The sequence below is a fragment of the Haplochromis burtoni genome, unplaced genomic scaffold (assembly GCF_018398535.1).
Source record: "Haplochromis burtoni strain Fernald_Lab_line unplaced genomic scaffold, NCSU_Asbu1 Contig_2050, whole genome shotgun sequence".
In the NCBI taxonomy this organism is placed as follows: domain Eukaryota; kingdom Metazoa; phylum Chordata; class Actinopteri; order Cichliformes; family Cichlidae; genus Haplochromis; species Haplochromis burtoni.
The window spans coordinates 1-13444 of record NW_024584411.1 but is presented as its reverse complement, the minus strand read 5'-3'; the positions used below and the strand labels follow the sequence as shown (position 1 = coordinate 13444).

Here is a 13444-nt window from a genome sequence, read left to right as displayed (position 1 = left end):
AGCCAGCTCCATGGTGAGGAACCTTGAACACAGAGACGTGCGCCCTCCTCTCTGCAATGATTCATGAACACGTGACAAATTAGAGGAACAAAAAGCTTAATATACTGTTGCAACACAAGGAGTCGGTAGACCATATTTTGCTCAAACAGCTTCAGTGTGACTTGACACTGAATCTACAAGTCTTTTTGACTAAAGTGAAAGACTGGAGCACCACTTCTCTTAGAAATAATCTTATATGGCATTTTGATGATAGCAGTAGGGAGCATTACTAGCACAAAATCTTCAATGGGTTTTCAGCTAGACTGAGTGATGGTATCAGTGTGGTAGACGTTATCTCTAACAGTGATGAATTTGCATACCGGAGTGAGACAGAACAGCTGGTGAGGGGGTGCAAAGACAACAATTTGATCCTGAGCAAATCTAAAACTAAAGGCTGTTGACTTTATAGAAGGGAAGAAGTCCAACATCTTCCTTTCATTGGCCAAGGTCTGTTGAAAGAGTGCTTCCTGGGCACCACTATATGCCAGTCTTTATCACAGAACTTAAACACCAGTCTCACTGTTAACAAAGCCCATCAGAGACTCTACTTCCTTTGGCAGAAGTAGAGATGTATGGAAAATATGGGTTCAGTTGGGAAGCTGCAAACCATTATCATTATCATTATTATTATTATTATCTCCAACCTGACTTGGTAAGGTAGCACAACCAATCAGGACAAACAGCAGCCTGGAAAAAGTTTGAGCCTCCAACATCACTGGTTGTAGTCTGCCTTTCATAGCTCCACACTATGCCACCCGAACCACCAGGAGAGGTAGAAGCATCATCACTGTCCCCTCCTACACATCATCTGTTTAATCATCTCCCACCAGGCAAAAGATACAGGGGTATTACTACAAGAACAGAGATAGTAGCTATCTCCAAGCTATTAGGCGCTTAAATATACGCTGAACCTTCTATTATTTTTTGTTTCAATTTACCTACAGCAAGTTGTGATCATAGAATCTGAATGTATCCATCCATTCGCTTCTGCTTATCCTTTTCAGGGTCGCGGGGGGCGCTGGAGCCTATCCCAGCTGTCATAGGGCGAGAGGCGGGGTACACCCTGGACAGGTCGCCAGTCTGTCGCAGGGCTAACACACAGGGACAGACAACCATTCGCACTCAACATTCACTCCATTCACACCTAGTGGCAATTTGGATTAATCAATTAACCTATCCCCACAAGCTGCATGTCTTTGGACGGTGGGAGGAAGCCGGAGTACCCGGAGGGAACCCACGCAAACACGGGGAGAACATGCAAACTCCACACATTGAACTCAGGACCTTCTTGCTGTGCGGCAAGAGTGCTAACCACCGTGCCGCCCAGAATCTGAACATATTATGCAGCAAAACTTACACGTATGTATCATGCATTTGCAATATTAAATTAACCTCTTGCACTGTGGACTGTTCCCTTCTGCAATCTAGACTCTACGTCATTCACTAAAATCACTTTAAACATAGGTACACTGACACACTGCACTACTTTTATGGGTTGATGTGTTCAATACACGTGTACTTTGTATGTTGTGCTGTATTGTGTCATTTGATGTGTCTTGTTGTATATGTAGCTGTGTTGTTGAAATGGCTCCAATAAACTTGAGCTGTGGTGACTGTGAAGGCCACTCAGTCACCACATAACATGATCAAAATCATTTTCATGCTCATCTAAAAGTTCTATCAGCTCTTGCACCTCATTGCCACCATGGAAGAGATCATTCCTAGCAGGAAAGGAATACTGTATTATAGGATGAAGAGAAATACTGGGAACAGCTGTGTTGATCTGCAGGTTGGACATTCCTGCTCAGGAGACAAACTCTGTACCCAACAGCATGACGGGGCCTCTCAGTTGTCTAATTTAAATGCCTCTTCTCTAACAATACGCCTGTTCAGTCAAACTATCCCATCCATCAGCTGGACAGGTTATAACAGCCCTATAGATGCTAAGGACCAATTATCGCCATTGGAATGCCTTCGCTGTGTTCCGTACGTCAGTAATTTTAATGTCAGTGGCTGTAAAGTTATAATAGCCGCGCTCAAGCCTCGTATGGAATAACACAAAAAATATTAACACTGCAGTGATGTGTTGACAGCTGTCATCCTTCAGCTGTTAATACGCGAGCTAGTTAGCAACATAAGCTAGCTGCTTCCTAAAAGGGGAAAGCTAAACTCCGCGAAACACTGACGACTAAATAGGACTTTGGCTCTTCGTCGTCATTTTTTACAACCTTGAGTTGTTCAAAATGTACCCCTCAGTGACAACAAACTCCCTGAAATACGGGACAAATACAGCAAAACTGTTCATCCTACCTGTGCTTCGGTGACCCAGGATGAATGACGACGACTATGGGCGGTGTCGCTGTGAAGTTTGTCCGATGTTAAACCAAACAAATAATTTAGCTTAAATCATATAGCTTGTAGAATTTTGTGAAATAAACAAAAATAGACGTGACATTAATCGAGTCCATTTCACAGGACAAACACGTTCTTTTGAAATATATGCCAAATGCAGCGGAACTGTAGACTTTGTGTGTACCTTGCAGCTACTCGGAACGTTTTTGCAAAGGAACAGAACACCACAGAAGAAAATACAAACGCACAAACCGAAGTTGTTGTTTTTTTTGCTGTTTTTCTCTGTTTTTTCTCTCTTTAGTTTGTGCAGAATGTCAGATGAAGAAGAAGACTATATGTCTGATGCATTTCTTAGCAAACTGTAAGTGTTTTGGCTCTGGTGTTTACTGTAAAATGTTCATATTGACAACAATGTTCGGTCAGTGCTATGAAACTGTTGTTGAATCGAGTATATTCCGATATTGAGCTATAAAAACAAAGAAGCAGGGTGTCATTGCTCTCAGAATAGTTATCGGTATTTTTTACACCCGTGTAACGTTTTTCTTTGTCGCTCCGACTGTCAGTCAAGATGTGAAACCGGGAGTCAGCATGGTGAGGCGGGTAAAAGAAGCAATGAAGAGGGAGGAGAAGCAAAAGGAAAAGAATATTAAGAACCGTCAGAAGAGCTACAAGGAGCAGGAGAGCGAAAGCCGAGAAGCGGCTTTACAGAGCTCCATCAGCAATGAAAACAAAGGGTTTGCACTTCTGCAGAAAATGGGCTACAAAGCTGGGCAAGGACTTGGGAAGCAGGGCAAGTTTGTTCTTCGCTAAATTGTGAATTTGCTTTGCATTTATAGTGTGCACTGATGTTAATCTTTGTTACCCCTATAGGAGCAGGAAGAGTTGATCCAATCCCACTAAATATCAAAACAGGTAGGAAATGTTATTTTAAAATGAGTATTTAGTGATGTTTTGTGCAGCCTAGCTGAATGATTGCAGCACTTTTCTGTTTATAATCAGACAGAGGGGGTATTGGAATGGAAGAGATGAAGAAAAGAAAAGCTGAAGAGGAACTGGAGCATTATAGGCAGAAAGTACGAGCCAAACAACAGAATGAGACCAAATCTCTGGAAGATTTCAGGTGAAGCATGCAGCTACCTCTGAACGTTGTCCCCTCCCCCTCTTATAGTCTGTGTTTTTAACTTTTTCCTTTTTTTTGCATTTTCAGGTCAAGAGTAAGGACGGAAAGAGAGGAGCGAAAGATTGAAGGAGACCTCAGGAGGAGTCAGCGAGCTTGCGAACAGCTTGACAGTCAAAAGGTGGAAAGAATTATGAGTATAGCTCCTTATGGACTCCTCTGCACATCACAGTGCTAGTGTTAGTAGCAGGTCTCTCTCTAATCACTCTCTTACCAGTGAAAGGAGGAAAATTATAGACCACTGACACAAAGTATTTCCTAGCTGAGGTTTCTTCTCTTTTCAGGGGATAACTGCTCCGAGAGAAGACTGGTACTGGCCTAAAGCAAACTCTGATGAAGAAGAGGACGATCTTAAAGAGGAGGATGAGGATGAAGAGGAGGTTACAGAACTCACTGTAAGTATTTTATTTTAGACAATCAAAATTAATGTATGTTATTCATAGTTGGGGTTTTTTGTTGTTGTTTTTTTTTTACCAAAACAGCAATTGTGGTACTGTCTGAGGAAGTGCAGAGCAGTATGTGTAGGACATGTATTAGGACAGCAAGATGATGTTGAGGTGTACAGTGGGAGTGACAGATTTGTTCAAGATGGGGGTGGGATTACATTAGGGATTGGCTCTGAGCCCCTTCTTGTTTGCAATGTGATGGGCAGATGATGTCAGACAGGAGTCTCTGTGGGCTGCGATGTTTGCAGATGACATTGAAATTTGTAGTAGAGAGCAGGTAGAAAAGCCTGGAGAGGTGAATGTCTCTCCAGAGAAATGAAAGACAGTGGATGCAAGACAGAATACATGTGTGTGAATGAGAGGGAGATGGGTGAAAATGCAAGGAGTAGCTTTAGTGAAGATGGATGAGTTTAAACCATCAAAATCACCAGACAGTGCACAACAGAGGTGAAGAAGAGAGCATAGAGTGCAGTGGATGGAGATCAGTGCTGAAGTGTGTTTTCTAACAGAAGGGTAGCAGCAAGAGTAAATGAAAAGATGGTAGGAAGACCTGCTATGATGTGTTGAATTAATGAAAAGAAATATTTTCAATTAAATTTTCATATCTAATACTCATATACTCTGGATTAGAAATGAGTACATCAGAGGGACAACTCAGGTTGAGCTGAAAAAACATAAATGCATCTTATAGGATTTAATGGCAAAATTATCCCAATGAATATTAAATGTGATATGTGGTTCTCTGTTGCAGTCTTTTGATAAACTACAAATTTTGACATCCTATTTGAGAGGAGTCCATTTTTATTGCATATGGTGTGGGACCACCTATAATGGTAGGTGTGATGTCTTTAGTGCTGTAGCTTTTAAGGTTCTTTTGTATTGCCATTGCTCATACTGTGTATGTGTATATAATGTATTGATTTCTATTTTACAGATGAAGAGGACTTGTGCGCTAACTGTCCTGGGGATACAGCAGCAGACCATGAATAAAATGAATGAAAACCAGTCTGCACAAGTTTCCTGTAAAGAGAAAAAAAAAGTATAAATGTTTGATCATAAAAATATTGTGTATATGTGAATGCACTTTGATATGTGAGTCAGGTTCATCGGACTACAAAAACAGCCAAGGCAATAAAGTGATCAGAAATTAAGTTCTTTAATCATCCAGTTTTAATCTGCTGTCTTTCATTGAAAGACCATCAAGTTTGTATTTGTTGTATACATTTCCGGTTTTTTGGGTTGTTTTTTTTTTTTTCATTTATAAATTAGGATGTCTTTCAATATTTATATTTTATAAAGATGAATACAAATTGTGTTACATATTTCAAGATCAATTGTATTTATCTGTCTTCATTAAATGTTTTAAGAATGCTACCATTTTGACTTTTTGTATATTCTATGATTTGTTGTGAGTTTATATCAGCCATACTTCTTTTCATTACTATTACTTTAAAAAATTCTGATGCGTAAATTGGGCAATAATAATAATAATTTACATGTCTGAAATACTTAAGGATTTTTGGTTTATATGTTATTGTCACTATGACATCGCCACATCTCTACGTTTGGCGCTTGACAAAAGAACTACAGTTCCCATGAAACTTAGCGATGGGAGCTGCTCTTAAACATGTTGGTACATGTAGTCATTCAATCCTAACATACGTAAGATTAATAAAACACAAACAGGTAATCATATATTACTGACGTTAAAATTCCGAGCTTTAACATTAGTTAAACTACAAAAAACAATCTAAAACAACTATTGATAAAGCAAACAGCTATTCTCCCAAAACAGCATCGTTGCTACTCAGTTTTCCTGTACTATAACTCACGCTTTCTCTGTTGTTATACTTTATTTTGATATCTTCCACCCAACTCTGCTAGTTTCAGCGTACAGCTTCAAACCATTTCTTTTTTTATAAAACTTTACTGAACAAAACGTGGTTGATATGTCGGACATTACTTGAAAGCACCATGTGACGTTTACGGAGAAAACGAAACCTAAACTGACATGGAAAGGAAAAACGGAAACCATGTTTTATTTTGAGATTTGTACTTTGTTCTCTATTTTTATGAATTTTGTGTAAATATTCCGACTCCCGACAAACTTAGGATGGAAAACTACATAGCTAAGTTAAACGAGTATGCACAGAAACAGCGGCTGGCGCTCCAGTTTGTGGAGGTTGGAGCTGCTGGCCCTGACCACATTAAAACGTAAGTTGAACACAGATGGGATCTGCGACCTGGGATGTCGTACGAGACTGTATACGTGTGTATTTTTGTAGGACAGACTCTTCAGTGAAACCGTAGTAGGCTGTAGTAGTTCACTGTATTTTCGCTCACTCGCTACCAAATGCACGTTTGTGTACAGTAAATGTATTTTGTACGTCGCTTTAGTCCATTTACTAAATGTCCACAGGTATGTTGATCCTGCAGTATCTTGCTAGTGTGTTGTTTCCACACATAAACTTTGTCACTCTGCATGCAATTGTAATATTTTGTTACAGTTGTTTGTTTACCTCCTACCGTACAAATAAAACATCCCAACCATATGTTAAAAACAGAATATTTTTGAGCAGCAAGTTCTGTGGTCCTGGGTACTTTTTTGCCACGTGTATATAAAGATACAGTAACAGTGTTCCAATTTTTAAAGCTTAAATTGGCCTCCAGTTGTAGAATGGCATATTTAATATTTTGTGTAGGGAAAGTACACTAGGAGTTTACTGTATTTGTCTGTTCAACAGATTTACTATCAGAGTTGTTCTGAATGGTAAAGCCTATCCTGACGCTGTTGGAAAGAACAAGAAGGAAGCCAAGCAGAACGCTGCTAAAAATGCCTTGGCGGGCTTGTTGGAGGAATCAGCTGATACTGTAAGATCATTGCACCATTGTATTCACTCACTGTATGTGTGGACATTTGTTTTAATATGCTGTGTGTTTGTTGGTTACAAACAGACAGAAAATGCTGCAGAAGTTTCTAATGCATCAGTTCATCAGAGAAGTGGCAGTAACATCAAGTACACCTGCTGGCTTAATGAGTATGGTCAAAGGAACAGGGTGATTGTAAGGCCCGTGGAGGCTGCCAGACCTGGACCAAATAATGAAAATCAGTAAGTCTACATGATGCATCTAGTTTTGACTTTAGATGTGAATAATCTATTTGAAATCTATTTAATATTTTTCTTTTAATGTTAGATGGTGTAACTTTTTTGTTGGTGACAAGGAGTACCCTGCAGCTTCCGGGAAAACAAGAAGGGAAGCCAAGGAGGAAGCAGCCAAGCTTGTATATCACGATATATGTGGCACTTTAGAGGTAACGAATGGAACATACTGTTTTATACTGACTGACTTGACGTCAAAGAAAACTGGAGAAATGGTTTAAATATTTTCATGCATGTTCTAGTAGCATGTTGTTCACTTGTACTTTATATTCCAGACTGGAGATGAGAAAGACATTTTCACATCAAGTCAGCAAAAGGAGGAAACAAAACAAAATGTTGCAGATGTCTGGTGAGTTGAAACAGTGTTTCTTTTTGATGCTTTATCCCTGTGAAGCCTTTTTGTAAACTATGTATTGTTTAAAGTGGTTGAAGTTTCAGTTTTTATGTATTTTTTCTTTGATATTGTAGCCTTCAGATAAAGAGTTTGGCTGTGAAACCTGAAGATAAAAGGTTTACAGAGGTAAATTTCATAGGTCTTGTCAACCACTACTGTCAGAAAACATCCCGCTCCCACACGTTTATTGAAGAGGTTATATGTGGACCGCCTCATAATCGACAGTGAGTGTGACCGTCCCCTCACCAGCCATTATAGACAATTTCTGCTAAATGCTGGCTGATGTTTAACAGTTGGTAAATGATGTAAACCAGTTTTTCACTGTTTCACAACAGATTTTCCTACAAATTAGTCATAGATGGCAAGGAATACCCTGTTGGTGAGGGTAACAGCATCAAGGAAGCCAAACAAAATGCAGCTCGATTAGCCTGGTCTGCTCTTCAGGAACAGTCAGACTGGGACAGCAAGGTATTTAACATTTTCTGTTAAGTTAAGAGTACTTTATTGTCTGCCGTAGGTGGAAATCATCCTGGATCGGCCAGCTCCTGCATTGAAACCCCTCCCACACACACATAGTAATAAAAATCAAAGCATAAACCCTAGTTGGGCACACTTTTATAAATACAGACCTTAGAATGCATAAATAATTAAATAAATAGTTGAAGTAGTAGTAGAGTTGTCCTTCAGTCATGAGCTGTTCATTTATCAGTTTAACTGACAAAGGGACAATTGTGTCAGTATAACTGCTACAATTATTCAAAGGGAAGTTGTACCTCCTAATAAAATATTGTGGCCTATCGAACCGTAAAAAAATATCTTGGGGAATGTTTATGTTCCTATAATTTTTCCTGCTTTCCTGATTGTTAGATTTCCAAACCTGCTGTCATAGCCTAAGAGACTCTGCAGTAGACAACTGATATAATACCAAAACTAAAAACTCTAAGTCTCTGGAGAAAATGAAGACACTGATAGATTCTCATACACACATGAATGTCCTATGGGTTCTTTTGATATTAAATACACTGAAGAAGAATATAAATGCCACACTTTTGTTTTTGCTCCCATTTTTCATGAGCTGAACTTAAAGATCTGAAACATTTTCTACATACACAAAGGACCCATAACTATCAAATATTGTTCACAAATCTGTCGAAATCTGTGTTAGTGAGAACTTCTCCTTTGCCACAGGTGTGGCATGTCAAGGTGCTAATCAGCAGTTATGGGTTAGTTATGGGTCCTTTGTGTATGTAGAAAATGTTTCAGATCTTTAAGTTCAGCTCGTGAAAAATAGGAGCAAAAACAAAAGTGTTGCGTTTATATTTTTCTTCAGTGTGTTTTGGCCATTTAGTAGATTGTTGATGTTGGTATTTCCACTATGCACGCTATGGTACCACCCCACGCTCACACTGTTCCCAAAGAATAGTGGGACCCTAGCCTGGTATTTTAGATGCTGCATACACTATTTACATCATTTTATTGCACACTTGAGTTTGAGTCCCCCTAGAAACAAAATTCAGGTGTCCATCTCTGTGTATGTTCACCTAATCCTTTTTGCATGTAATGGTTGAGTAAGCTCTTGGCCTCATCGTAACTTTTTATTATGGAGCACTCTGTCCTATTTGCATATTAAAGTGTTTTCCTCAGATAATTCTTGTAGTATTCTGCCTATTTTGGAGATTTTTCATCAGTAAGATTTTGATGGCCTTACTCGAATAACTAAATCAGAATTTCTTCTGTATGATCATGCAGACTATAATGAGAAGGGTTGTGTTTAACAGCGCCACAACCTCCTTTGTGTTTTCAGATAACTATCAAGTCAGCTGTGTCAGATGATAGAGCACCGTCCAAGCTGTCCACACCACCAAGCACACTGTAAGGCTGAGCAGTACTGTAGATGGTAACATGTAATGTTGAAAATACCTATTAATTAGGCATTTTATTGTCTAAAGGGAATCTGGTTTGTCCATTCACTAAAATCACTTTAAACATAGGTACACTGACACACTGCACTACTTTTATGGGTTGATGTGTTCAATACACGTGTACTTTGTATGTTGTGCTGTATTGTGTCATTTGATGTGTCTTGTTGTATATGTAGCTGTGTTGTTGAAATGGCTCCAATAAACTTGAGCTGTGGTGACTGTGAAGGCCACTCAGTCACCACATAACATGATCAAAATCATTTTCATGCTCATCTAAAAGTTCTATCAGCTCTTGCACCTCATTGCCACCATGGAAGAGATCATTCCTAGCAGGAAAGGAATACTGTATTATAGGATGAAGAGAAATACTGGGAACAGCTGTGTTGATCCGCAGGTTGGACATTCCTGCTCAGGAGACAAACTCTGTACCCAACAGTATGACAGGGCCTCTCAGTTGTCTAATTTAAATGCCTCTTCTCTAACAATACGCCTGTTCAGTCAATAAACTATCACATCCATCAGCTGGACAGGTTATAACAGCCCTATAGATGCTAAGGACCAATTATCGCCATTGGAATGCCTTCGCTGTGTTCCGTACGTCAGTAATTTTAATGTCAGTGGCTGTAAAGTTATAATAGCCGCGCTCAAGTCTCGTATGGAATAACACAAAAAATATTAAGACTGCAGTGATGTGTTGACAGCTGTCATCCTTCAGCTGTTAATACGCGAGCTAGTTAGCAACATAAGCTAGCTGCTTCCTAAAAGGGGAAAGCTAAACTCCGCGAAACACTGACGACTAAATAGGACTTTGGCTCTTCGTCGTCATTTTTTACAACCTTGAGTTGTTCAAAATGTACTCCTCAGTGACAACAAACTCCCTGAAATACGGGACAAATACAGCAAAACTGTTCATCCTACCTGTGCTTCGGTGACCCAGGATGAATGACGACGACTATGGGCGGTGTCGCTGTGAAGTTTGTCCGATGTTAAACCAAACAAATAATTTAGCTTAAATCATATAGCTTGTAGAATTTTGTGAAATAAACAAAAATAGACGTGACATTAATCGAGTCCATTTCACAGGACAAACACGTTCTTTTGAAATATATGCCAAATGCAGCGGAACTGTAGACTTTGTGTGTACCTTGCAGCTACTCGGAACGTTTTTGCAAAGGAACAGAACACCACAGAAGAAAATACAAACGCACAAACCGAAGTTGTTGTTTTTTTTGCTGTTTTTCTCTGTTTTTTCTCTCTTTAGTTTGTGCAGAATGTCAGATGAAGAAGAAGACTATATGTCTGATGCATTTCTTAGCAAACTGTAAGTGTTTTGGCTCTGGTGTTTACTGTAAAATGTTCATATTGACAACAATGTTCGGTCAGTGCTATGAAACTGTTGTTGAATCGAGTATATTCCGATATTGAGCTATAAAAACAAAGAAGCAGGGTGTCATTGCTCTCAGAATAGTTATCGGTATTTTTTACACCCGTGTAACGTTTTTCTTTGTCGCTCCGACTGTCAGTCAAGATGTGAAACCGGGAGTCAGCATGGTGAGGCGGGTAAAAGAAGCAATGAAGAGGGAGGAGAAGCAAAAGGAAAAGAATATTAAGAACCGTCAGAAGAGCTACAAGGAGCAGGAGAGCGAAAGCCGAGAAGCGGCTTTACAGAGCTCCATCAGCAATGAAAACAAAGGGTTTGCACTTCTGCAGAAAATGGGCTACAAAGCTGGGCAAGGACTTGGGAAGCAGGGCAAGTTTGTTCTTCGCTAAATTGTGAATTTGCTTTGCATTTATAGTGTGCACTGATGTTAATCTTTGTTACCCCTATAGGAGCAGGAAGAGTTGATCCAATCCCACTAAATATCAAAACAGGTAGGAAATGTTATTTTAAAATGAGTATTTAGTGATGTTTTGTGCAGCCTAGCTGAATGATTGCAGCACTTTTCTGTTTATAATCAGACAGAGGGGGTATTGGAATGGAAGAGATGAAGAAAAGAAAAGCTGAAGAGGAACTGGAGCATTATAGGCAGAAAGTACGAGCCAAACAACAGAATGAGACCAAATCTCTGGAAGATTTCAGGTGAAGCATGCAGCTACCTCTGAACGTTGTCCCCTCCCCCTCTTATAGTCTGTGTTTTTAACTTTTTCCTTTTTTTTGCATTTTCAGGTCAAGAGTAAGGACGGAAAGAGAGGAGCGAAAGATTGAAGGAGACCTCAGGAGGAGTCAGCGAGCTTGCGAACAGCTTGACAGTCAAAAGGTGGAAAGAATTATGAGTATAGCTCCTTATGGACTCCTCTGCACATCACAGTGCTAGTGTTAGTAGCAGGTCTCTCTCTAATCACTCTCTTACCAGTGAAAGGAGGAAAATTATAGACCACTGACACAAAGTATTTCCTAGCTGAGGTTTCTTCTCTTTTCAGGGGATAACTGCTCCGAGAGAAGACTGGTACTGGCCTAAAGCAAACTCTGATGAAGAAGAGGACGATCTTAAAGAGGAGGATGAGGATGAGGATGAAGAGGAGGTTACAGAACTCACTGTAAGTATTTTATTTTAGACAATCAAAATTAATGTATGTTATTCATAGTTGGGGTTTTTTGTTGTTGTTTTTTTTTTACCAAAACAGCAATTGTGGTACTGTCTGAGGAAGTGCAGAGCAGTATGTGTAGGACATGTATTAGGACAGCAAGATGATGTTGAGGTGTACAGTGGGAGTGACAGATTTGTTCAAGATGGGGGTGGGATTACATTAGGGATTGGCTCTGAGCCCCTTCTTGTTTGCAATGTGATGGGCAGATGATGTCAGACAGGAGTCTCTGTGGGCTGCGATGTTTGCAGATGACATTGAAATTTGTAGTAGAGAGCAGGTAGAAAAGCCTGGAGAGGTGAATGTCTCTCCAGAGAAATGAAAGACAGTGGATGCAAGACAGAATACATGTGTGTGAATGAGAGGGAGATGGGTGAAAATGCAAGGAGTAGCTTTAGTGAAGATGGATGAGTTTAAACCATCAAAATCACCAGACAGTGCACAACAGAGGTGAAGAAGAGAGCATAGAGTGCAGTGGATGGAGATCAGTGCTGAAGTGTGTTTTCTAACAGAAGGGTAGCAGCAAGAGTAAATGAAAAGATGGTAGGAAGACCTGCTATGATGTGTTGAATTAATGAAAAGAAATATTTTCAATTAAATTTTCATATCTAATACTCATATACTCTGGATTAGAAATGAGTACATCAGAGGGACAACTCAGGTTGAGCTGAAAAAACATGAATGCATCTTATAGGATTTAATGGCAAAATTATCCCAATGAATATTAAATGTGATATGTGGTTTTCTGTTGCAGTCTTTTGATAAACTACAAATTTTGACATCCTATTTGAGAGGAGTCCATTTTTATTGCATATGGTGTGGGACCACCTATAATGGTAGGTGTGATGTCTTTAGTGCTGTAGCTTTTAAGGTTCTTTTGTATTGCCATTGCTCATACTGTGTATGTGTATATAATGTATTGATTTCTATTTTACAGATGAAGAGGACTTGTGCGCTAACTGTCCTGGGGATACAGCAGCAGACCATGAATAAAATGAATGAAAACCAGTCTGCACAAGTTTCCTCTAAAGAGAAAAAAAAAAGTATAAATGTTTGATCATAAAAATATTGTGTATATGTGAATGCACTTTGATATGTGAGTCAGGTTCATCAGACTACAAAAACAGCCAAGGCAATAAAGTGATCAGAAATTAAGTTCTTTAATCATCCAGTTTTAATCTGCTGTCTTTCATTGAAAGACCATTAAGTTTGTATTTGTTGTATACATTTCTGTTTTTTGGGTTGTTGTTTGTTTGTTTTTTTTCATTTATAAATTAGGATGTCTTTCAATATTTATATTTTATAAAGATGAATACAAATTGTGTTACATATTTCAAGATCAATTGTATTTATCTGTCTTCATTAAA

The 13444-nt window shown here is 39.1% G+C and overlaps 3 protein-coding genes across 3 annotated transcripts; all 3 read left to right on the top strand.

Annotated features, from left to right (window-relative positions):
* The first annotated feature begins 2612 nt into the window (after positions 1-2612).
* Positions 2613-5388, top strand: LOC102299802 (G patch domain containing 11). The gene is made up of 8 exons (XM_042217481.1): positions 2613-2752; positions 2955-3181; positions 3262-3303; positions 3391-3511; positions 3599-3689; positions 3853-3963; positions 4766-4847; positions 4949-5388. The coding sequence occupies exons 1-8, from the start codon at positions 2703-2705 to the stop codon at positions 5002-5004; spliced, it is 780 nt and encodes a 259-aa protein (XP_042073415.1). The 5' UTR covers positions 2613-2702; the 3' UTR covers positions 5005-5388.
* A 511-nt stretch (positions 5389-5899) lies between these two features.
* On the top strand, positions 5900-9441 carry LOC121813614 (interferon-induced, double-stranded RNA-activated protein kinase-like; the record flags this gene model as incomplete). The annotated part of the gene is given in 8 exon segments (XM_042217482.1): positions 5900-6228; positions 6759-6885; positions 6970-7124; positions 7210-7327; positions 7451-7524; positions 7644-7793; positions 7905-8037; positions 9374-9441. Coding segments are annotated over 8 exon segments (926 nt in total), but the record flags the coding sequence as incomplete, so codon positions are not given.
* Positions 9442-10669: 1228 nt separating this feature from the next.
* LOC121813613 (G patch domain-containing protein 11-like) lies at positions 10670-13279 on the top strand. The gene is made up of 8 exons (XM_042217480.1): positions 10670-10812; positions 11015-11241; positions 11322-11363; positions 11451-11571; positions 11659-11749; positions 11913-12029; positions 12832-12913; positions 13015-13279. The coding sequence occupies exons 1-8, from the start codon at positions 10763-10765 to the stop codon at positions 13068-13070; spliced, it is 786 nt and encodes a 261-aa protein (XP_042073414.1). The 5' UTR covers positions 10670-10762; the 3' UTR covers positions 13071-13279.
* The last annotated feature ends 165 nt before the right edge of the window (positions 13280-13444 follow it).